The following is a 23,210-nucleotide window of genomic DNA, read 5'->3' as shown; positions in this document are numbered from 1 at the left end:
CTCATTACCAATGAACAATAAAGTTTGTTTATCATTTTCACCATGAGGCTGAGTAGGAAGTGATACTTTTTTTCTTCTTGATCTTGGTAAAAATGATCTTTAAAGAAAGAAGAAGATGAGATAAAAAGAAGAAGAAAAAAGAAAAAAAAAACTCCCTTCTATCTTACATTGGTTCTTCAGGAGGTTCTTCACTCAATGGAATTAGATTTGGTTCAAAATTAAACATCTCACTATCAAAGCCTTCCTATCCAAAATAGAATAAAATAAATAAATAAATAAAATTTATGCAAATCACAATTTTTCTGTTCTTTACAATATCTATTTGCTTTTTTTTAAATTCATAATTCAGCCAAACGAGTGAGACAATAGGTGAGGAACCGTCTGTTGGTGTCCAGCAAAATGATATCTTTGGTAAATAATGTGTTATATCTACTTTATATACTGTTCCATTTTCACAACCTAAAACAAATCTTTTCCCTAATATAAAAACCATTATATATGTTAAGTACAAAAATTCCTCCTATAAAAGACATACACAATTAATGTGTTTTCTAACCATTAGGCTCCCATGCAATGACTTTGACATTAGACTTTATTTCATCTTCAATGGACCATAATAAAGTATTACCATGTCGAAAGAGTGAAAGTGTATTTTCCGGTGAAACTACTAATAAAATGTCTGTTGTAGGACACCAAGAAATAAGTTTGACTCTGTCTTCTAAAATATTTTCGTTAAATAAGGAAAAACTTTCTTCGACTTTTGACATGAAGGAATAAAAAAAAAAAAAAATTGGCTACAAGAAGCAATAAATAATAATAATAATAAAAAAAGAAAAAAAGGGAAAGGAATAAATCAAAAAAAAAAAAAAAAGCTTATTGTGACTGCAATAGACAGGATTAAACTTCTTTACACAACAAAGTACACTATTTATTTCTTTATTATTTTTTAAAAAAAAAAAAAAAATTATTCGCCTCTCTTTCTCTTTACACCTCCTTCGTTCTTTTTCTTGTTCAAGAAATATTCGCCACTTTCTAACTGTAAATCGATCTTTGATTTTTGTGGTGCAGGAGGGAATGGGGTATACTCCTTCTTTGGCTTTTCGATCACCTTCTTCTTTGATTTGACATTTCTCTTCTTGAAGTGTGGTAAAAATCTATCCCAAGATTCTGTTGCTAGTTTTGGATCCTTTGCAAGTTCTCTCTTAATCATAAGTTCCTATTGTTTTATGTAAGATAATAGGTACCTATAGATTATTCTATTTACTTACTTTAATGTGATAGATGGGGTGAATATTTTTCATGCAATCTGTAACAATACGACGAATATCTTTAAGGCCTTTATAAGGTCCCATAACTGATACAGTATTACCTTGCACCATCATGTAACATTTTGTCAGTAATTCAATTGCCTTTAATGTAGAACCATTAGGTCCAATCAATCTTTGTCTACGCTTCACAAATCTTTCTTTATTACGAGTGATGTTGCCAATCTTAATAATATCACAGGCAATACCATCTTCCATAATTTTAACAGCCTATCCATTATAAAATCAATCATTATTATTATCATTTTATTTTTCCTTCATTTATATTACTGTACTTGAGGAAATGGTACACTTCTTGCTAATAATTTAATAAGGTCTCTAGCTTTCAAAATAGCATATGGATCATAAGCTTTTCTTGTTGTCTTTACTGTCATACTGCCTTCAACTAAATCTAATACACAAGCAATACCCTTTAATGAATATATATAAATTAGGACCACTTTGTTGTTGTTGTTTTTTTTTTGTATTATTTAATAATCGTAAAGAGCTTACATATTTTTCAAGAGCTTTAGTAACAAGAGGCCAACATTCTCTTAAATAGGTTTCTCTGTATTTAGGGAAAAGTGTTGCAAATGATGATTCTTCAGTAAAAGGCTGTACAAGATATTCAGGTTTAAATTCTTCAATCTTCCAATGATCAATATCATCAGTATCCCAGGCTAAAATAAATAGAGTAGTATTAATGGATGCGATGAGTGTAGTATATATATAAGTGATATTTACGTTTGTCTTTTCTAAATCGATTATTGTTCTTTGTTTGTGTTTCCTCAGACATGATCTTGATGAATAAACTCTTTCAAAAAAAAAAAAAAAAAAAATATTTGTTTTCCAGAAAAGTCTCAATTTCATATTTGATACGAAAAAAAAGTGGCTTAATCTAGTAGTCACATGCACAATCTATTATGCTTTGATGGTTGGCAATAGCCAATCACTTTTAGAATCGATACTTTTATTTTTGCAGAAAATGAGTTTGTACGAACAGTAAGCTACACTCACATTGCTTAGAGAAATAGCATCTCTTATTTTGTTCTCTTTTCATAATAACTCCTGACAAGAACTACTAAATTGACAAGTTTCAAAAATTATCTGTTAAATTCAATTAAATTATAACTTTTAAATAATAAAAGACATTTATTATCTAAATGGAACCCCTTTTTGGAGAACTTGTGATGTTGTAAAAATGCTAATAAACATTAAAATTCATATAGTCCGAGTAATCATTTAGTTTAAAAAACAGGAATGAAGAAAAGAAGTATCTCTTTTATTGAGAAATACTTTTTTTTTTCCTACATATATTTTATAACAAATACTGATGATGCATCTAAAACTTCGACATCTTTTTATCCCCAGTTTAACATACAAATACATGATTTCAATCACTTATACTTCCAATGAATCTATCACTAACCATCATAACTTGTACAGTCTCTGTTTAATAGTAAGTCTGTTTGCTTTATAAATACATGTTGTTTAAATTTGGCATAGTAAAATCTGTAAGCTTATATGAAGAAGTTTCCTTTCCACATACACACATACACACCCCTTTATTGTTAATAATTTATGCTCCTGGTTCTCTTTGATGAATAGGATAAATGATCTTTTGTTAGAATGTCGTTACTGAACTGTACGACTCTGACTGACAGTTTTATTGTTAAGGTATTTGAGGAATCTTTGTTACACGAAATGTCGGTATCTTTTTATTCTCATGTGTAAATCCTATTGAGCAATTATTCCTTTTGACTAAAAAAAAAAAATGTGTAGAATAGCTTTCTTTAGAGTTAACTCTTTTATATCTTCAGCCTCTTTTTGAATAATAGCTATATACATACATATTTTGAGTAGTTGCTTATTGTAAGAAAGAGGAGGAAAGAATAAATTCATCCAAATACATATTTATACATATTTATACATATATTTGTTTGTTTGCTTTAATTATAGAAAGAATTGTTTTTTTTTCCAAAACGAGTTAAATGAAAAAATATCTCTTCTTATTAGGAGTAATTTTTTGATAATATGTTACTAGTTCACTGTAGTTGTCATACTGAGGATAATAATCATCCTAAGTTCTGGATACTTCTGTTCCAATAGTAGTTAAAGAGTTTGACATACAAAAATCATATAACAGTTACAGACTAATCTATGATTAAAAAAAAAAAAAGCCCTTCATAGGTGAGCCATTAGCAGCTAAAGACAAAGTCCTCAAAAAAAAAAAAAAAAAAAAAAAAAAAAAAAAAAAGAAAGAAAGAGAGAGAGTGTGTGTGAGAGAGAAATCAGATGGTCTACTAATATATATGTTATAGTAGAGAGAGAAATAATAGTAGTTTAATAAAAGACATGTATTTTGCGATATTAGCACAGACAAACTAATGATTGTAGTAGCACAAGAAAGGTTTTTAGATTAACAAATCAACCATAAATGAAATACTACGAGTCATTTTCTAAACTTAAATTAAATTGAGATCAACAATAGAAAAAGTTTAGTGGGTGGAATTTAACACAATTTCCTCATTTTATAATTGCTGCTTTTTCTTTTCTTTTCTTTTTTTTTTTTTTTTTTTTTTTTTTTTTTTTTTAGAATAAAAGATCAAATTTCTTTTCTTTTTTCTCTCTCTCTTTCTTCTCTTTCACATTCCTTTTTTCTTCTTCTTTTGAATACAAAAAAAAGAAAAATGAATGAACCACTGTTAAACTTACATCAAAAATTGAATCCTTCTTCTTTAGATGAAGAGACGAATTGTTCAGAAGAAAGCTGGGACGAAAATAAAAAAAAGCCTTCTTTTATTGTAAGCTATATCTTTGTTTTTGTTTTTTCCTGTGAAGATACATATACGTGTCCTCAAACAGATTTTTTATGTTTAATATGTGTAGATTCGATATCACAAGTGGATTATCTTTGGTAGCTGTTGTATTACAACTATTTTATCAGTGATTAGTTTAATCACTGTATTCTATTTCAATAAAGCAGCAAGAAATAATAATGGTAATTTTAAATACTATTTCTTTGACTCTATGGTATTCAAGTTAATTTCATTTTATTAATGGCCTTTCACATTAATCATTTTAACATTTTCCCTGAAAAAAACAGTTCAATTTTCAACAACTAATACAGCAAAGCCAAAAAACGTGATTATGATGATTAGCGATGGACTTGGACCAGCTTCAGTTTCATTTGCAAGAAGTTATTATCAATTTATAAATAATAAGCCATATGATTATCAATTACCTTTAGATACAATTCATGTGGGTCAATCAAGAACACGAAGTTCTTCTACTTTGGTAACAGATAGTGCTGCTGGTGCAACTGCATTTAGTTGTAATTTAAAAACATATAACGGTGCAATTGGAGGTATTTTTTTTTCCTAGTCATATTATTATTAACAGGAGAATATGTATTATCCATTATAAAACTAAATCTAATATATAAATATCTAATCTTCTTTTTTTTTCCTTCGCTACATATCTTTAAGTTGACCCTAGTCATTTGCCTTGTGGTACTGTCCTTGAATCAGCGAAACATAGTCGAGGTATGTTGACAGGTCTTGTAGCCACCTCTCGAATTACACACGCTACACCTGCTTCATTCTCGGCTCATGTAGAGAATAGGGATGATGAAAATTCAATCGCCAAACAACAGATTGGAGATAATCCTTTAGGCAGAAGTGTTGATTTAATGTTTGGTGGTGGTTATTGTTATTTTTTACCTAAATCAAAGAAAGGAAGTTGCAGATCAGATTCTAGAGATTTATTAAAAGAAGCACAATCAAAGTATGATTGGAAGACTGTTCTCTATAATCAAAGTAGAGAAGAATTTGATAATTTGCCTATAAATGAAACTGTTTTGCCTATTATTCAATTATTCACTTCTGATGTATGTATATCTTATACAACCATTTGAAGGATCTACTCATATATATATATATATATATATATGTATCTATAGCATATGTCTTATGAAATTGATAGAGATCCAAGGATAGAACCAAGTTTAAGTGAAATGTCTAAAAAGGCTCTTGATATTCTGTATGATGCTGTTGAGAATAAAGAAACTGGATTCTTTTTAATGATTGAAGGTAGTCGAATTGATATGGCTGCTCATTCGTATGTATTCAATGAATAACTGTTTAAATTTCATATCTAAAGAATCCCTTTTATTTATTTATTTATTTTTTTTTTAATTATATAGAAATGATGCAGCTGCACATGTGCATGAGATTTTAGAATATCAAAATACAGTTGAATTAGTCAAAAAATATGTTGATGAACACCCTGATACAGTTATGATATCAACTAGTGATCATGAAACAGGTGGTTTATCCTTAGCTAGACAAACATCAAAGAAATACCCTGAATATCTCTGGTAAAGAAATAGTTATATATAAAAAGGGATTTATTTTAAATATGCATCTGTAATTTCTTTTTCTTTCTTTTTTTCTTTTTTTTTTCCTTTTAAATAGGTATCCTGATGTACTAACAAAAGTTAAAAGTTCAACATACAATTTAGCTAAAATGATAAAATCTCAAAAGACACTCACGGAGGACTATATTATGAGTACAATTTTTAAAGACCATCTTGGTATTATTGATGGTACGAATGCAGAAATAATAGAACTCATGAAAACTTCTACTTCTACAAAATATATCACTCAATTTTTGGCTGATATGATTTCAATTCGTGCTCAATTAGGAGTAAGTTTTATCCATATATCTATTTATCTATCAATTAATATATTAACATGTATGTAAACTAACTTGCAAAAAAAAAAAAATAAGTGGGCAACGCATGGACACAGTGGTGTAGATGTTAATCTATATGCATATGGTCAAGGCTCAAACCATTTATTTGGCAGTCATGAAAATATTCAAATTGGTGAATTTATTACCAAGATACTTGATTTAAATTTGACAGAAATTTCAATTAAATTAAATCAGTAAGTTTCCAAAATATAATAGTGTTATACAGCATCTCATTACTATTATTATTTATTAGTGAAAATCCTTCTTTTCATTTGACAAATTTGACAGACACAGACAAGCTAAAATATAATGAAGATTTGGAGCATTATCATTTTGTACCGTCCCATTTAAAACATATACCATTTTTTTCAAAATAGATTTCTTTTTTTTTTCGAAAATAATATTAAAACTTGTAATATTAAAGTAAACAACTTAACAGTACTTCTTTTCTTTAAAGCTATAAATAAAATACAATGATATATTTAATTTTTTTTTTTAAAAAAATGATTTTATAAAAGACTTTTTGCTATGTATGATGACAAAATGAAATACAATCCGAGAACGAAAAAAAGTAAAAAGAATAAAAAATAAAAAGGAAAAAGAAAAACAGACATCTAATATTTGCCAAGAAGAAAGATTCCAGCCTCATCATTTTTTTAATTAATTTGCCTTTTAAAGTAACTTTAGAGATCCAGTGAGGAAAAAAAAAAAATGCCTGGTGCATCATCGGGAGTTGTATTTTTTTTTTTTTTTTTTTTTTTTTTTTTTTTTTTGTATGAAAGCAACCACTAAGCTAAATAGATTTACATGAATACTCATAATATACCAAAAAATAAATAAATAAATACATATTGTAACAATGGCGATAATAATGCATACCAGTAACATAATGATATAAATCAACCTCATTGTAAGAATATTATGTTAATTAATAGGTTACACGGCATTATCCTAAAAATTAGCTTATTAATTCTTCGTCCACGAAAATGTGTCCCTTTCAAAGGTAAGAGAAAATCGTTCTTCTCTTCCACTATTATTGTCTAGACAAAGTAAAAAAAAAAAAAAAAAAAAAAGAAATTCCGAATTATTTGTGGTTGAGACCTAAACTATATTTATTTCTCTAAAACACGAATCTATAACGTAGTTTCGGGCATGCATTAATAATAATAATTATAATATACTGTACAAAGACCTTTATTTAAAATCGGATATTAAAATCTATTCTGTCCCCATAGCGATAAGCTGATTTCCATAGTAACTTGTACATATTCATTCTATTTGTGATGCTATTATCTTACACATCTATTTATGTACATGCATATAAATGTATTTTTTTTTTTGGGTGACATGTACCAAAAAAGATAAAACTAAGGAATACGGTGTTTCAAATCCAACAATGATTGTAAGAAGAAGTGGAGGAAAAAAAAAAGAAAGAAGGAGCCCAGATCGATACTAATTATAATTAAATTTAAATTGGTATATAAATACATCATCTCTTATTTTTCTTCTTCTTCTTCTTCCTCTCTCTCATCATTTCTTGTATTATATATAATTCTTTTCTTTTCTTTTTTTTTTTTTGTACATATACATATATTTTTTTTTAGAATATGAATCCATCATCAATACCTTGTTCAGGCTGGTTATCCAAATTAACACATAGTCCATTTGGTACTGCAAGGTGGCAATCACGTTATTTTGTATTACTTGACACTGAAATGCGATACTATAAAGATGAACACTCAAGTAATGCATCGAAAACAATTAATCTTCATGATATTTCAAATGTGATAATCATGACAAGGACACCAGGTCATCCATATGTATTTCGATTAGAACCTACTACTACTCATAGGGGTTATCAGAAGAAAGTTTGGACAATTGAATGTAAATCACAGTGTGAGCTTGATGCTTGGGTTAGTGTCATTCAATTCCGTTTGTCTAAATTGATTAAAAAAGAACAAGCTGGTCTTGTTTCTATCCCTGAGAATAATCGTCAAGAATCTATTTCTATGCCACACCATCAGGTCTCTCAAACTACATGTAATAAGATAGAAACGGCAGCAGCCATGATTCATCCACGACCTCGACCCTTAAAGAGGCCTATGCCTTCTATCTCCAGAAGAAGAGGAATTGTTCTATCTCGATTAGATGTCGAGAATATTCTTCCTACTCTTGAAAATGATATGCTATCATCTTCTTCTTCTTCTTCATCCTCCTCCTCTCACAGATCTAGTCTTCCATCATTACCTACTATTAGTCAAAAAACAACGTCATCGGAAACAATCACTAAAGAAGAAGGTTATCAAATAGAATCTAAGAATTCTGTTGACCTAAATGCATCCCAAGATGCTTATATCATATTAGACTCATCTTCTCCCACTTTTGCATACTTTAAAAAACAATTTAATCTTTAAAATAGGATGATGCATTATTTTATTTTATTTTATTTTGCGGCGCTAAAATAAATAAATGAACCTATTTTCATTTTTTTTTTTTTTTTTTTTTTTTTTCATAATTACAAATATGGATCAAGATCTTGCAAATAAATTATTTGAAGTAGGAGCCTTTGTACTTTTTTTAGATGCACCAGCTAATTTAGAATTTGGTATTGATTACAATGCTTGGACGATTGGGCCCTTATTTAAAGGTGTCAAATTGATTCCACCTGGCTTACATTTTATTTATTTTTCGTAATTTTATTATTTTACTTGCTAAAAAGATTGTTTAATGATGACTTACACGTTTTATAGAACTACAAGTAAAGAGGGTAAGGAAGGAATTAGAACAGGTTTCTTTCATTTTTTCGAATCACGCGAGGTAAATGTGTCTTTGTATGTGTTTTACATGTAATAACATTTAACTTGTAGATCCTTGTTAGACAATGGAATCCACAAATTGAGGATATACGCGATGAGTCAGAGTTAGACCCTAATCAAGTTGAACGTTTAAGATACAGTAAGACCAACACGATTTTGATGTTGAGACATGTCTTTTTTTTTTAATATCTTTTCTTTTTTTTTTTCTTCCATACTATTTAACCAAGACATTCGAGAATTTGATCGTAACATGGGACCCTATCCTTTAGATCCTCCAGTTTATTATGAACGATGGAAGAAATTAACCAATTATATAACCCCAGGACTTGTTCGTCGTATTCTTCCTAATAACGGTAAAGTAAGTCATCTTCCTGACAAATCGGCGAATTTAAATCCAGAGAATGATGTAGCCATAGCTAAAGATAAACGATTGGGTAAAGCAATTGAAAAGGAAGAAGGTATGGAATTTACCGATTTTGATCTTCGCAGATCATTTCCTAAGGGAGCCACAGGTGAAGAAGTGACTCGTTGGAGCTTAGATAAATCATGGCTAGCACGTGAATTATTAAAAAAAGTGTATCATCATGGTAAAATCTCAAAAAAAAAAGAAAAAAACTATCAAATTTTTGTACTTACAAATTATTTGTATATAGATTATCAAGTCATGCTGGGTGAATTACAACTTGCTTTTGTGTGCTTATTAATGGCACAAAACTTTTCAGGATTTAATCAATGGAAGAATCTTGTGCATCTTTTATGTTCTTGTACTGAATTGATTGAAGAAAAACCAGATATGTTTATAGACTTTATGGGTAATACATGAATCGATATATCGATGTATACAAGTATATTTACTGTTATTAGATGTATTACAATTTCAGTTGAATGAATGTCCTGAAGATTTTTATCGTGATATTCTTTCTGAAAATAACTTTACAAGTGTTATGTTGAAGGTAATTGTAAAATAAATGGGATTTATCTTGTGCAGCATTTTATATAATATCTTTTTTTTTTGGATTTAGACTTTTCAAAGAAACATTCCTACATCAAATGAAAGTTTGTTAAAGCGATATAAAAAGCTAAAGAAGTTTATTCAAGTAAAATTTGACTGGGAGATACCAGGTGATGAAGGAAGTGAAGAAGAAGAAGAAGAAGAAGATGCGCCTGTAATAGTTGATTTATAAAGAAGTTATTTGCACCTTTTCTCAAAATCATGTTGCACTGAACAAAAAAGAAAAAAAAATATTCACATATATGTTGCATTTGTAGAAAAAAATAATATACAAAAATAAAAATGTAAGAATACTGGTCAAAAACAAAAAAAAAAAGCATGCACTACAATAAACTAGAATTTACCACATGAGTGTATCTTGAGGAGTCTAGCGGTAACTAGACAAGAGTTAATTAGCGTCTTTGTCTTGGCCCTGACCTGCTGTCTTGTGATCTTCTTCCACAGCGGCCTCCTAAGGACAATACGAGGAAGCTGGAATCGTTCAGGGATCAAGCCAGTCAGACAAAGGGAGCGAGACGTTATCAATCATGTCCAAAATCTCTGTTGTAAAGATGATATTCAAATCCTAAAGTAGTACAAATGGTTTTGTGGCATATAAATTGATCAATAAATAATTTTTCTATGCAATTTAAAAGCAAATATGATTTGCTATTTGGTATTTGAGCGTCTTGACCCATTCTAATAGAACCTATTTCAACACTTGAATTTCCATAAATGCGTCATATTTTTTTCTTTTCAGTGCGACGTCATTTTGAGAAAAAGGCGTATAGTAAAAAAAAAGAAAGTGATATTGCATTAACAAAAGAATTAGAGTAAATGAGAAACATTTACAATGTTTAAGGTCAGTCACTCATCCTATCTCTAAAAACATACACACACACACAGACACACACGCACGTACGCACAGTTTGTAGTACAAGAATTACAAACATGGTTTGCAAGTAATGAATGTTATTTTACTGAGTTCATTTGACTATACACATAATTATTACGTAATATTCTTTCAAGTATTACATAAGTAACTTTATCCATGTGATATAATATTTATTTCTGATCTACAACAGTTGCTTCAATGTAGATCAATAGGAAGATATTTATTATTTTTACGCGATATAAGTAATAACCTATAATTATTACAAGTATAAGATTAAATTTTAGCATATTGAATAACTAGTAGTAATAATAATAGTGGTGGAAGGTAGGTAGTATTTATAACGTTCATGGAGATCATTTTATTACTACATGTATGATGATTGGGAGAGAGGAGACAACAAAAGTTAAAGTTAGTTATAAAGATTTATTCACTATAACAATAGCATATAGAATGCTGTTATATCTATATCTATATCTATATACATGTGTGTGTATATATAAATAGATACATGACTTTTAACAAGAAAAGTGGATGATGATGTTGTTGGTCTTACTATTTTAAAGTCAGCCAATAAAAGACAAAAGGAATTTGATAATAAAATTATACATCATTTTAACTATTATTATTTTTTTTTTCTTCCTCTTCTTCTTTATTATTTATTTATGGCATTTACAATCAATTCACCACTTCCTGCAAGCTTGGCTTGTAAAAAAAATAAAATAAAATCCTTATATAATAACGACTCTAAATCTAACTATCTCTTTCCTTCTTAATATATATATATATAATATTAAATAATAGCTGAATGTAGAAAAGCAGCTCGTATCTTGAATAGTTTCACAGGTAAAGAAAAGAAGTGCCATAATGTACAGATTTATATGAACATGATTCTTATTGCTATCATCAGATAATGGAAAAGGTGTGGATATTATAATTCCAGCTAATATTTTAAGAGATGCGAAAGGTTTAGCAATATTTACCGTCTTGAAAGCGGGGTTTCTATTCTCTGGTAGAGCTGGTTCTGGTCTTGTGGTTGCAAAGTAAAAATAAAAAAATAAGCATTATTATTATTATTATTAACTTGTTATATTTATAGATTACCAGATGGAAGTAAGTCAATGAAGGAACATATACATCTATATTTCTTTTGAGGGTTTTTTTTTCTTATTCATTTTATAAACATTATATATAAAAAGGATGGTCAGCTCCATCAGCTATTATCACAGGTGGTATGGGTTTCGGTGGTCAAATCGGCGCAGAGTTAACAGATTTTATTATGGTCTTGAATACTTCAGCTGCTGTCAGAACATTTATGCATCATGGTTCAATTACACTCGGTGGAAATATTTCAGGTAAATCTTATAAAGGAGCTTTTGTCATCATCCTTTATCATAATAGACTAAAATTTTGTATTGTTTTTTTATTTATTTTCAGTGGCTGCTGGACCCATCGGAAGAAATGCAGAAGCTTCTGGAACGGCTTCGATTAAAAATATAGCAGCTGTTTATTCTTATAGTAAAACAAGAGGTTTATTTGCAGGTGTATCATTAGAAGGATCTGTGATTATTGAACGATTTGATGCAAACAAAAAGATGTATGGAGGCAAAGTACAAACACGAGATTTATTAAATGGTACAATTCCACCTCCTGCAGCAGCAGATCCACTTTACCGTGCACTAGAATTAAAATCAGGCGGTAGTGGTCGAAGAGGATATATAGATCATGACTATGATCGTAATTATGATAGTTATCGTCATCATTCATATAACAGATATGATGATACACCTAACAGTAGAAGAACAAGTGATTTAGATGACTTTAACGCATCTCCCATGTCATTTAGTCGTGCTGCTGTACATAATTTAGCTAAAACGGGTAATAGTTCTAGCTTAAGAACAAGAGGAAATGATAATTGGAGACATGATTATGATGCGCCAAAACCAATTACGGCTGGTCATTCATCTTTAAGTCAATCTTTAGTTTTATCAAATAATACACAACAACAGCAGCAGCTTCGAGCTCGTGCTTTATTTAATTTTGCAGGTGAACAAGAGGGTGATTTACCATTTCATAAAGGAGATATCATTACTATTATTAAAAAATCAGATACACAAAATGATTGGTGGACTGGAAAAATGGGAAATCGTGAAGGCATTGTAAGTTCTGTAAATATTTATATGTGTATACAAAAAATCAACTCTTTTTTTTTTATATATTTATATAATAGTTTCCTGCTAACTTTGTCGAATTATTATAACAACTTATTATTATTGTAACTTCTATTCATATTAATTTAATGTACTTGTTAGTATCTATTTAGACTGCCAAAAGTTTCATTTGTTTTTATTCGCCAAAAAAAAAAGAAAAATAATTATACTAATAGTAATGAAGAGAGAGATAGTGTGTATGTGTTTGTATATATATTACATTTTTTCCTCTTTTTTTTTAAAAAAAAAAAGAAAGAAAGATAGACGCATCTAGTAACCATTTGTAGTATGATGAATTTGAGAAGGATGTGGTGAATTTAGCTGAGAAGAACTACTACTACTTTTTACTAAATAATGTTCCCTATAATGTTCTAACATTTCTACAGCTAATTCTATATTATAAGAAAAAAAAAATGTGAATAAAAGAAAAAATGTCTAATATTTAGACCCGCCCCCTCCTTTCTTCTTCTTTACCATATACTTGTCCAACATTTATATCTTTTAGATTTTCAAACCAATTTTCATTTAGCTTATCTGAGTTTGATAAATTCGTTGCTAATAACAAAGCAGCAGCAGCTACAATTCTAGGCTTATATAATAAACATAAGGGTGCACCGAGGCTAAGTAAAATGATTATGAACTTAGTTTTAGAAGCCATATCCATTGTTATTTCCTATACCTTTGATACAATAACATCCATGCTTTACGTATTGATGACGGTGATACTACTAATCTGTTAAAAAAAAATACGAAAGGCAATTTTAGTCTTGTCCATATATTTACCCTGTAATTCTGACTCTAACTCAAATAAATGTAAATGAGGATGCTCAACTGTAAAATCAAAACAAAGAGTTTCTAATACAATAATCTCATTAAACAATAAAGTTTCTTTCCATCGAATAAAGTCCTGTAAACTAATTAGTTCTTTTTTTTTTTTTTACTACTATAAAACTAGTCCTCTGAATGAACTCACCTTGCTATCTTCTTCTAATTTTAATTTATCATTCTTTTGACCTTTTTGAGCACATGCAATAATAATATCCTTGAGTCGTCGCGTACATTCTTCAACTTTCGTAGCAACGAATAAACAAGTTGCTGCAATATCCTATTTTTAATTTTATTTTAATCAACCATTTACAACGTAAAACAAAAAAAAAAGGACTTATCGTACATAAACATGAAATCGAGCCATTGATTGCCGCATAAAGAATCGATGAAAATAGGTAGTAGCGGTAACAACAACTAATTGAGGACTATAACAAAAAAAATAAAAATAAAATTAAATAAAAAAGTTAATCAAAAACTAAAACTAAAGTCAATCAAATATAAATTTACAGGTTAAGTTTAGCACCAACAGAAAGTAGATAATGACAACCTTTGATACGATCTATCTGCTCTTCTTCAAATGTTCTACCGTCCAAAATGGTTGGTGTATCTTGTAATTCATCTTTGGTAAAATACCACTATGAGACTTATTAGTACAGGTAATCATCATCACCTTTTGTTCTTTTTTTTTTCTCTCTCTTTTTTTTTATATAGTCTACCTGATTCATCACTACCAACTTGTTGTGAAGGTTGTCTAAATTCTTTCCGTCTTACAAAATAAATTTTAACGGAAAAAAAAAGTGGCTTTACGGCATTTTGTCTGTTTGTAAATTTTGACTTTCTCTCTGTTTTTAGAATCCTCATTGTTTTTTGTGACCTTTTTTTTTTATTGTTATATTGATGAGGAAATTCGCATAAAATAGTTTATCATAGTAAACAAAACAAAGATGCATTTGCTTGTACTAATATGGATCAGTTGTAAGGAGAATATAAAGTACTTGGTCCTTATGTAATATGACTGTTTTCTCTAGTAAAGAAAAAAGAGAAAAAAAGAAAAGAAAAAAAAGAAAATAATATAGGATTTAGTAAATACAAATGTAGCTATAGGATATAAGAATCTGATATTACAGCATGTCTGATACGTGATAATACTTTTATTTGCTCAATAATATATCGTTCTATCTTCTGCACATCTACATTGATTTTATTGCTATAGAATCCAGTATTTTGGAAATATGAAATAACCAACTTAAAGAGTAAAGTAGAATAGCAGAAAATAAATAGATAGGATATATAAATATATATTACAGTGATTACATTAGGGGACTTTTGTATTATTTGTATGTATATACATATATTTATATATGAAATAGATGCTGTATAGTATTAAACAAGTTTATATACTATGCAATAGAAGTCAGCTCAGATGGTTCTTCTGTTAACATACTTATTTTCTCCTGCTCCACTGTTTTGGTATCATGATTGTCAGCTTGTTCAATTAAAATCGATTCTAATAAAGTAAGGCGACGAATACGCTTTAAGTGTAACCAAGCTGGTAAATAAAGGTAAAGTTGGGATTCACGAGGCTCTGGAATTTCATAAGGTGAACTAGTATCCTCAATTGATACTGAATCCAAAAGTAAAATATCACTTTTATCACCACTAACAACGCGAGATGCAACTGCACGAAGGATTTCTGGTCGAATAGGGTTTTCATAGTCAGCAACATGGTATTGTGAAATTAATTTTTGAACTTGAGTAGGAGAGAGGATCCAACAGACATCGTAAATATTTTCAATATCTTCTAAAGTCGCCTTTTTGAATTGAAGTAACTTTGTAGCTTGCATCAAATGTTCTAATTGTAATGTTCCTTCTGGAATACCATGACTCTTACACCATTCCTCAACACGTGTAATGTTATATTGAATTTGCATGGCTAGTCAAAAAAAAAAAAAAAAAACGGTGCGTAAGTATGATAATTACCTACATGTCAAACTTTTTAAAAACTGTTTACCTCTTTTCCACGATGAAAAATTCTTTCTCATTAAAAGATCATTAAATGCTATAACTCCTGTCATCTTTAATATTTCAATCAAGACTTGATTGATAACAGATGGCTCAATATAGTAACAAATCATAATACGATGTAACTTGTTCAAGAAATTTAGTAAATCGTCCATACTATAAGCTGGACCTGTAGCACCCAGAAGAAGCTTGTTTAAGAATCTACCAGTATCATTGGTAATAAAACCAGGAAGAGATTGACTCTCAATAAGAGCAGGAATTATTATCTTATTATATTTTCGCTTAATTTCTTTCATCCACACATGGAAAATAGTATCTTCTAAACACTGCAACTCAAACTTAATCGTTTGAATTAATTTTTCAAACTCTTTCCATCCAATCGAATATTCTCTTCGTTTCATTTCTATTTCTATACGATTTTCAGATTGTACAATCAACGATAAAAGCTCATGGACATTTGTTAACCAGAAAGCACAAGGAACAATACTTTCATCTCCAACATAAGTCTATCATTTTTTTTGTAAAGGAAAAGAAATTAATAAATTGTCATGTTTTTAACGTTTTTTTTTTTTTTTTTTTTTTTTTTTTTTTTCATAAATAGTTTACCAAGCATCGTTTTTGAATTGTCTCAATGACAGCAAATAAAAAGGTTTCAGATTCACGATTATATCCAATTCTCCACATATCATTCACACATAGACTAATAATATGTGCAGGAAACATAACTTCTTTGCGTGATGGAGGATTCTTTTCATTTGGCAATGGAAGTTTAAGTGATTGAATAAGCCCTTCCAATACTTCTTCTCTGAGTGATTCTTCTTGACGAAGAATAGCATTAATCTATCAAAAAAAAAAAATATTTACAAACATATCTTCCTTTTTCTTTTCTCCTCTTTACCTCTTCTTCTGGATTGTCAGATATAATATCTAATATACTACTCTTTCCTCCAGCAAGTGTATTTGATTGACCAACAGATGTAGGTCGAGGACTCTTCATTTTACCCAATTCTTCTATTTTACGGATTTGTTCAATAGAAGTCTTTGGAACATTTCCAGTCACTTCAGCAGAACTATTGCGACGTAATTTTCTGTTTATTAAAACACTATTTTGTCGTATTGTCTTATAACCATTCTCTTGCGGTATTGTTTCTACGAGAGGATGCTCATCAGTAAAGCGAGACATGTGTCGTCTATTACCAGTATGATTTGAAGGAGAAATAGTTCTATGACTAGCGTTTGAAATGTGTTTGGTAGGAGGAAGAAGTGATGATTGTTGACGTGTATGCATAGATTTAGCAAGTTGTGACTTCAATGCTACAATTTGTGCCTTTAGATCAGCTACTTCATCATTTCGAGCTTTGATTGCTTCTTCATTTTCTTCCTCTTTCTTCTTCTTGTTCAATTCTACTACTATTGTCTTGTTCTTTTCCTTTTCTTTATTTAATTCTTCTCTAAGTTGATCTAATTCAGTTGTTAATTGTGTCACTTTCTCTAATGCTATCGCGTGCTCTGATGCGAGTGTTTCCTTTTCTTTCTTAAGAGTCTCAAATTCAGAAGAAGGAACAGTGTTTTGACGTAAGCTTTGTTCCATAGCTTTAGAATCCTTTTCCATCTTTTCATGTCTATCTGTCCAGTATTGTAGTTGAGTTTCAAGATGAGATAATTTGCTATGCATTTCCTTCTTCTCAGCTTTTAATGTATCCACTGTTTGCGTTAATTCAACCACTCTATTCTCCAACTTGTAAGAGATCTCTTTGAAATGGTTGGCAGATTTAGCCTCTACTTTTAAAGCAAGTAATTGTTTGTAAGCAGCACGACGACGAATACATGATTGTAAGAAAGTAACGTATTGAAGCTGTGTCTTGTACCATTTGCGAGCAATCCTATTATAAAACATATAAGTGAGACTTGACATGAAATGAAAACAGCAAGAATTATCTTTAATACATACATTCCTCTAACATGACGTTGGATTTGGATGGCGGCATTATTCTCTCTTAATTTTTGACAATCTTGACGGGCCATACGTGCACGAATAGCTAAAATAAATAAATAAAACAAATGTTATTTAGTTTTTTACTGATAGTATAACAATAATAATAATAATAAATATACAAACCTGTCTGTAACTTAAGAATAAAGCCTTTCTTTGCCAAATACTCTTTACGAACCCTATATCGACGGAAATAGGTTTGAATGATGGTAGCTGCCTTCTCCTGTTGACGACGAACAAGTTCCTTTTGTGCAATTCTTTTACGAGTAAGACATTGAAGTCGAATTGCCAATTCACGTATACGCAGATAACGATGACGATATACAAAACGACGAATGTTCTTTTGAAGTATAGTAGCACAAACGTTAAATTTGTCGGATCGAAGCTTCTCAAGATAGGCCAACTGACCAGCACGGAAAAAGATCTTTGTCTCACCCATTTGGTATTTATCTGTATCTTGAATGCAAGTATCCAAGATAATTTGACAAAGACTTTTTACCTCTGGGTTTTCCTTAGGGTCCCAATAATGAGAGGATACTAAAGCATAATAGCGTTCAGCGAATTCTTCGTATGTCCATCGAGATGGATAACCTAAACAACTGATACGAATTGTCTCCAGCACACCACAAGCACGAAGTTGTGAAAGGACCATAGGTGCTTCAAAATCCCAAGCCACTTTTGCTTCGTTAGGTTTAATACAACGAATATAATGCACATTTGTACTTTCGATAGTATCCATTAAGCTAATCAAAGAATGTTTAAAGATAGAACCTAGTGTTGGTTTCCTTGAAATTAAACTCTTTCTTTTATTTTCCTATTGACAAAAAAAAATAATAAATATGTGTATATGTATATATTTTCGATTAGTTTAATTATATAACAATTATTTTCTTACCTTTGAAATAATAGCAGCATTCGCAGCCTCAGTTGATTTGGCTAATATTTCCTGAAGGAATGGAAATTCTGCATTTTGCAATAATTGAAGATGTTCATCGGGCACAGAGTCTTTATTTTTTTCCAAAAAGTTTTCAGTCTCATATTGAACATCATGTGCATAATGAGCGATTGTGAATGCTTCGTTTGAGAAACGAGGTTTTTTGAAATAGTTTTTATATTCTGGATTATTGAAATTATCATATAATTTTTGACAAAATCCCTGATCAGTACCAGCAGGAAGACGAGATTCCTATAATTTATATAGTGTTATACTATGATTCTTTTCGACCATTTTTCGAGAAAAAAAAAGAAAAAAAACTTACCTCATCTAAAAGAGATAGGATACCTAATTTTCCTTCAATAATCTCGATACATTTTTGGTTATCACTAAACTCAATAAACGTCCAATTAATCTTTTCACGCATATATTCTTCTTGCTCTAATTTAAATACATGTTGATTGAACTTAAAAGAAGAGTAGTTAATTAAAAAAAAAAAAAAAACTCCTTGTTCTAATTATGAATTACCTGCTGCTGAAGTTTTTCATTTGCATAATTAATACAAAATTGTTCAAACGAATTCTTTTTAAAGTGCTCAAATCCATAAATATCAAGAACACCAATAAAATTGCTAATATTATCAGGATTTGGACAAGAAAGGCTTTCATTAATGATACCCACAAGCCAATCAAATAAATTTGAATAAATGTATTTTGCAACAGAATCCTTTACAACATGAGCTTGAGTTGGATTTAAATTAGTGATGATTTTCTCAGAACGGGTAATGATTTGCTTTCGAACAATCCATTTTCGGAATTCGTCGAGTTTAATACCCAATAAACGAGTAGCGATTAAAAGAGCGTGGTCTGTATCAGAGACGATAGCATCACCACGACCTGTAATTTTGATATTACCAATATGTAATAAGGCAGCTAATACTCTGAATATCCTCCATTGTAGATCCACTGATAGACCTACGGTTGACAATGCCTTTTGTGTTATTTCAAACTCTTCTGCATCATCTACCCCAGGAATTTCTCCTGTTCCGCTTTGATTCAAATAATGAAAATCTGAGTAACTATTTCCTATCTCGAAATTTTGTCTCTCTTTTGAAGGAGCACCGGCACAAAGCTAAATAGACTTGTGTAAGTGATGTATGACGTAGAGAAGGGGTTCTTACCTGGTAAAATATATGATAATTTCTTTCAGTTTCAGGTTGAAATATCAATCTGGATCTTTCCAATAAATATGTTTTTATCTTTGCACCAACAATGTTTGTATCCTTATCAAATTGAATTTCAATATATTTACCAAATCGTGAACTATTATCATTGCGTGTCGTTTTTGCGTTACCAAAAGCTTCCATAATAGGATTTGTAGCTGTGGAATGAATGCAGGCATGAATAATAATGGAAATTAAGACCATTTATTTATTCATTTATTTACCTAAAATCTGTTCTTCCACTTCAGTCATCATCCCCTCTGCTTTTCTTTTCTTTTTATTTGTTGTTTCTTGGTCATCAGCAGTTGCAAAGTAACGCATGATATATTTCGCACTCACAGTTTTACCTGCACCACTATATGTACACATATAAATATTACACACTCTTATTCAATTTTCTTTAGTCTTATTCTACCTTTCTCCAGATACAACAATCGTTTGATTTCTTTTCTCTCGAATCATACAACGATAGGCATCTTCTGCAATAGCGAATAAATGGGGTTCAAGCTCTCCTCGTTTTTTACCAGAATACTGTTGAATAATATCTGGCTCATAAAGTGATACTCTATCAAATGGGTTCACAGCAATCAAAACAATGCCCGAGTAAGTATAGATTAAGTGTTGCATATATCTTGTCCTAATACTATTTAAAACTGGAGGAGAGAGAGAAGGATAAATATGGATACCAGAAATAAAGCTTTATTATCATATTGTTGTTGTTGCATATATATATATATATAATGTTACCGGAAGGTTCATTCAAATAACTTAGATTAGTCAAGTCATCCGTATATTCTATTTTAGGTGGATTTCGAAGTGGTGGTAAAGTCGAACCATTTGTTTTAGTAATGTGATCGATGGTTGATTCAAATACATGTTCCTAAAATTTACAAGATTTCGTTATAACCATTTACTTTATCTTTTCTCCAAGGGCTTTCTTTTCTTTTCTTTTCTTTTTTTTTCTTTTCATTTTACCTTGCCGTTATTATCGTCTTCAAAAATGATGATAACTTTATCACCTTCTGTTTTATTTGATATACAAGACGCTGATATCCAACCTTCTTCTTTATCGGGAAACCAAGCTTTAGTTCCTTTTGTGTATACTTCAATAGCTTGACTTGCTGTAAAGTTTATGGTTGCCTCCCCTTTTGACATTCTTTTTTTTTTTCTATTTCACTATGATAAAAAAAATAGAAAAAAAAAAAAAAAAAAGGTAAAAATGATTCCGTTCTATAAAAAAAAAAAAAAAAAAAAAAAAAAAAAAAAAAACTTTAAATTTATTTTTATGAAAAGGTAAAACATGATTTACCTCCATACCGACACCCCCAAACTTGGCTTTTGGATAAAAAGAAAAAAAAGAAAAGATGCATGTTGATATATTTTGATAAGGAATACTAGATATATTTTACTTTTTTTTTATTTCTTTATTTTTTTAAGGATATTAGTCATTTTATACTATTCAATCTTTAGTATCAATTACTACTGTGTTTAGTGTAATGGCTAAATGTCACTGATGGGTTGTCTTACTGTACCAAGGTTTAATCAGCCAATCAAAAATGAGTTTATGCTAGAATAAATGTATTATGATGTCAATTTTTTTGTTAAATTAAAAAAAAATATACATATTAGATAATCTCCACATTTTTGAAGCAAGGCTTATATTCAAAAATACAATACAGTTATAAACAATATGTTTGATTATTGCTCATATTATAAATGAGTAGGTAACAGAGATTAAGTTATTCCTAAAACGAATTAGTTTTTTTTTTTTTTTTTTTTTTTTTTTTTTTTTTTTTTTTTCTGCTGTTTAAAAGCTGATTATAAAGAATTCATGCCTAGACTATAAAACTGCCTTGAAAAAAAAAGAAATTACATCACATTTTTGGATTGATATAAGATAATAAGTTTATTAATATAAATAGAACGTATTGTTAATTTTCGTTGATTAACTTGCATTTCTTCTTCTCTCACCAAGACGATTCAAATGGTCCAGTTTACCATGAGCAAATATAATTAAACTAATGAATTCTCGGCCATACCTATGAATTAAGCCATTGACAATGGGAATCCAATGTCGTTTTCTAGTATTTGAAAACCAGTTTTTAATCTGCATAAAGTCTAAGCCTGTTTGACCTAAAAGAAGCTCTTTCTCCTTCTTTGTCGGGAAAGGGTTGTACCAATGTCTTATAAACCAATTTTTTAATATCATACGTGACCCCTTTAAATTTTGTCTTCCCTTATAGATACTACAGAAATGATCAGGATAACGTGGTATTCGAATTTGTCGTATCATTTCAGAGAGTTGGCTCATAAAACAGGCCTCTGAATTGGACGATACGCGAATCGTTTTAGGTAAGCATGTGATAACAGCTTCCAAAAGTGCAGACTCGGAGAGGTGTCTATATTTAATGGATGAATGAGTAAATACAGAAGTCGAGATAGGATTATTAGACACAGTAGTAGAAGAGGTAGACGACGGAAGGTTTGAGTTCGAGTTCGAGGATGCAGAGTTTCCGTTTGAAATAGCTAGAGAAGAAGAACTTGATAAAGAAGGATATTCATTTGTCCCATTGGTTTGAGATCTAAAGAACTGAACTTCATTATCAGATAAAGAGCCTAAATAACACTACAATATAAAGATGAACATATTATTTATTTATTTATCATAATACAATAGAATCTATTTTGATGTGTAAATTACTTTATCATAGCCCATTTTCCTTTAAAGAGAGAGAGAGAGAGAGAAAAAGAAGAAAATATGGCAATAAGTAAAATGTCTACTTCATGATTTGGCTTTATATAATATTTGTAAAAAAGAGAAACAAAGAGAGTGCAAGTAATAACAAAAACAACAGAAAAAAGGGGAAAGATAAAGGGGTAAAAAAAAAAATACATTGCACATCAACAATGTATTTTCAGATAACGTCTATGTTTATTTTATTTATTTATTTATTTATTTATTTTTTGTTTTTTTGTTTCCTTCTTTGTATTTTAGGTAGTATTCAACACATATTGTCTGTGCATATTGCATTTATGGTATTACATGTATTCCTTTATACAACATGTGTGCTTATTAAGATATACACTGTAAATAGGCATTTTACCTTTTATAGGAATTTTATTAATAAGGCTCTTGTGTTCATTGTTGAATCTTCTCTATAATAGATACCTTTTTTTTTTTGCCCATTATATGTATAATAGATCATTTATAATGTTGTCTTCTATTACATTAGCTTATTCTAT

General features: G+C 29.8%; 9 protein-coding genes across 9 annotated transcripts; 4 read left to right on the top strand and 5 right to left on the bottom strand.

Annotated features, from left to right (window-relative positions):
* Positions 1-32: 32 nt before the first annotated feature.
* Positions 33-871, bottom strand: BX663DRAFT_246907 (uncharacterized protein). Its single transcript, XM_051521855.1, has 4 exons — positions 557-871; positions 314-477; positions 168-240; positions 33-97 (listed from the first exon to the last, which is right to left on the bottom strand). The coding sequence occupies exons 1-3, from the start codon at positions 765-767 to the stop codon at positions 202-204; spliced, it is 414 nt and encodes a 137-aa protein (XP_051385943.1). The 5' UTR covers positions 768-871; the 3' UTR covers positions 33-97; positions 168-201.
* Positions 872-928: 57 nt separating this feature from the next.
* On the bottom strand, positions 929-2,136 carry BX663DRAFT_498282 (ribosomal RNA assembly protein mis3). The gene is made up of 5 exons (XM_051526024.1): positions 2,049-2,136; positions 1,818-1,984; positions 1,601-1,735; positions 1,269-1,535; positions 929-1,216 (listed from the first exon to the last, which is right to left on the bottom strand). Exons 1-5 carry the CDS (start codon positions 2,098-2,100, stop codon positions 965-967), a joined length of 873 nt encoding a protein of 290 aa, XP_051385942.1. The 5' UTR covers positions 2,101-2,136; the 3' UTR covers positions 929-964.
* Positions 2,137-4,424: 2,288 nt separating this feature from the next.
* BX663DRAFT_448904 (alkaline-phosphatase-like protein) lies at positions 4,425-6,653 on the top strand. The gene is made up of 7 exons (XM_051523720.1): positions 4,425-4,671; positions 4,793-5,193; positions 5,266-5,423; positions 5,509-5,682; positions 5,780-6,011; positions 6,096-6,253; positions 6,313-6,653. The coding sequence occupies exons 1-7, from the start codon at positions 4,455-4,457 to the stop codon at positions 6,434-6,436; spliced, it is 1,464 nt and encodes a 487-aa protein (XP_051385941.1). The 5' UTR covers positions 4,425-4,454; the 3' UTR covers positions 6,437-6,653.
* Positions 6,654-7,619: 966 nt separating this feature from the next.
* BX663DRAFT_498276 (uncharacterized protein) lies at positions 7,620-8,549 on the top strand. The gene has a single exon (XM_051526023.1). It carries the CDS (start codon positions 7,667-7,669, stop codon positions 8,471-8,473), a length of 807 nt encoding a protein of 268 aa, XP_051385940.1. The 5' UTR covers positions 7,620-7,666; the 3' UTR covers positions 8,474-8,549.
* Positions 8,550-8,582: 33 nt separating this feature from the next.
* On the top strand, positions 8,583-10,059 carry BX663DRAFT_549086 (A1 cistron-splicing factor; the record flags this gene model as incomplete). Its single annotated transcript, XM_051531122.1, has 7 exons — positions 8,583-8,749; positions 8,810-8,876; positions 8,927-9,014; positions 9,103-9,462; positions 9,529-9,687; positions 9,740-9,828; positions 9,898-10,059. The coding sequence occupies 7 exons, from the start codon at positions 8,583-8,585 to the stop codon at positions 10,057-10,059; spliced, it is 1,092 nt and encodes a 363-aa protein (XP_051385939.1).
* Positions 10,060-11,423: 1,364 nt separating this feature from the next.
* Positions 11,424-13,018, top strand: BX663DRAFT_428841 (uncharacterized protein; the record flags this gene model as incomplete). The annotated part of the gene is made up of 7 exons (XM_051522703.1): positions 11,424-11,466; positions 11,563-11,604; positions 11,669-11,801; positions 11,858-11,871; positions 11,958-12,113; positions 12,196-12,917; positions 12,989-13,018. 7 exons carry the CDS (start codon positions 11,424-11,426, stop codon positions 13,016-13,018), a joined length of 1,140 nt encoding a protein of 379 aa, XP_051385938.1.
* A 62-nt stretch (positions 13,019-13,080) lies between these two features.
* On the bottom strand, positions 13,081-14,580 carry BX663DRAFT_498245 (cyclin-like protein). The gene is made up of 8 exons (XM_051526021.1): positions 14,513-14,580; positions 14,304-14,431; positions 14,140-14,221; positions 13,942-14,073; positions 13,752-13,875; positions 13,648-13,693; positions 13,443-13,588; positions 13,081-13,360 (listed from the first exon to the last, which is right to left on the bottom strand). The coding sequence occupies exons 1-8, from the start codon at positions 14,519-14,521 to the stop codon at positions 13,239-13,241; spliced, it is 789 nt and encodes a 262-aa protein (XP_051385937.1). The 5' UTR covers positions 14,522-14,580; the 3' UTR covers positions 13,081-13,238.
* A 555-nt stretch (positions 14,581-15,135) lies between these two features.
* On the bottom strand, positions 15,136-21,150 carry BX663DRAFT_448894 (P-loop containing nucleoside triphosphate hydrolase protein). Its single transcript, XM_051523719.1, has 14 exons — positions 20,943-21,150; positions 20,715-20,847; positions 20,383-20,620; positions 20,192-20,322; positions 19,926-20,125; positions 19,274-19,876; positions 19,071-19,211; positions 18,707-18,997; positions 17,938-18,625; positions 17,770-17,857; positions 16,717-17,701; positions 16,425-16,658; positions 15,808-16,324; positions 15,136-15,729 (listed from the first exon to the last, which is right to left on the bottom strand). Exons 1-14 carry the CDS (start codon positions 21,120-21,122, stop codon positions 15,197-15,199), a joined length of 4,962 nt encoding a protein of 1,653 aa, XP_051385936.1. The 5' UTR covers positions 21,123-21,150; the 3' UTR covers positions 15,136-15,196.
* Positions 21,151-21,873: 723 nt separating this feature from the next.
* On the bottom strand, positions 21,874-22,712 carry BX663DRAFT_498239 (uncharacterized protein). The gene is made up of 2 exons (XM_051526020.1): positions 22,669-22,712; positions 21,874-22,593 (listed from the first exon to the last, which is right to left on the bottom strand). The coding sequence occupies exons 1-2, from the start codon at positions 22,681-22,683 to the stop codon at positions 21,913-21,915; spliced, it is 696 nt and encodes a 231-aa protein (XP_051385935.1). The 5' UTR covers positions 22,684-22,712; the 3' UTR covers positions 21,874-21,912.
* Between the last annotated feature and the right edge of the window lie 498 nt (positions 22,713-23,210).

Source organism: Cokeromyces recurvatus (genome assembly GCF_025118155.1).
Source record: "Cokeromyces recurvatus strain NRRL 2243 chromosome Unknown BX663scaffold_4, whole genome shotgun sequence".
NCBI classification, from domain to species: Eukaryota; Fungi; Mucoromycota; class Mucoromycetes; order Mucorales; family Mucoraceae; genus Cokeromyces; species Cokeromyces recurvatus.
The sequence above is the reverse complement of the archived record's forward strand: the minus strand, read 5'-3'. Positions and strand labels throughout refer to the sequence as shown.

Bases quoted from the DNA above. Each gene is read 5' to 3' on its own strand.
- BX663DRAFT_246907 (XM_051521855.1), bottom strand. From the start codon at position 767: ATGTCAAAAGTCGAAGAAAGTTTTTCCTTATTTAACGAAAATATTTTA. The intron at 478-556 runs GTTAGAAAACAC...TTTTTATATTAG, and splicing joins CATTGCATGGGAGCCTAATG to GGAAAAGATTTGTTTTAGGT. The intron at 241-313 runs GTAAAGAACAGA...TTGGATAGGAAG, and splicing joins AAAAAAAGCAAATAGATATT to GCTTTGATAGTGAGATGTTT.
- BX663DRAFT_448894 (XM_051523719.1), bottom strand. From the start codon at position 21,122: ATGTCAAAAGGGGAGGCAACCATAAACTTTACAGCAAGTCAAGCTATT. The intron at 19,877-19,925 runs GTAAGAACCCCT...AAGTCTATTTAG, and splicing joins ATTATCATATATTTTACCAG to CTTTGTGCCGGTGCTCCTTC. The intron at 18,626-18,706 runs GTAAGAAAATAA...TTTTGTCAATAG, and splicing joins ATGCTGCTATTATTTCAAAG to GAAAATAAAAGAAAGAGTTT.
- BX663DRAFT_498245 (XM_051526021.1), bottom strand. The intron at 14,222-14,303 runs GTAAATTTATAT...TTTTTGTTATAG, and splicing joins GTTGGTGCTAAACTTAACCT to TCCTCAATTAGTTGTTGTTA. The intron at 13,361-13,442 runs GTAAAGAAGAAG...CTTATAATATAG, and splicing joins AAATGTTGGACAAGTATATG to AATTAGCTGTAGAAATGTTA.
- BX663DRAFT_498276 (XM_051526023.1), top strand. From the start codon at position 7,667: ATGAATCCATCATCAATACCTTGTTCAGGCTGGTTATCCAAATTAACA.
- BX663DRAFT_498282 (XM_051526024.1), bottom strand. From the start codon at position 2,100: ATGTCTGAGGAAACACAAACAAAGAACAATAATCGATTTAGAAAAGAC. The intron at 1,985-2,048 runs GTAAATATCACT...TATTTATTTTAG, and splicing joins TCGATTTAGAAAAGACAAAC to CCTGGGATACTGATGATATT. The intron at 1,736-1,817 runs GTAAGCTCTTTA...TATTCATTAAAG, and splicing joins CTAAAGCTCTTGAAAAATAT to GGTATTGCTTGTGTATTAGA.
- BX663DRAFT_448904 (XM_051523720.1), top strand. From the start codon at position 4,455: ATGATGATTAGCGATGGACTTGGACCAGCTTCAGTTTCATTTGCAAGA. The intron at 5,194-5,265 runs GTATGTATATCT...ATGTATCTATAG, and splicing joins TTCAATTATTCACTTCTGAT to CATATGTCTTATGAAATTGA. The intron at 6,254-6,312 runs GTAAGTTTCCAA...ATTATTTATTAG, and splicing joins ATTTCAATTAAATTAAATCA to TGAAAATCCTTCTTTTCATT.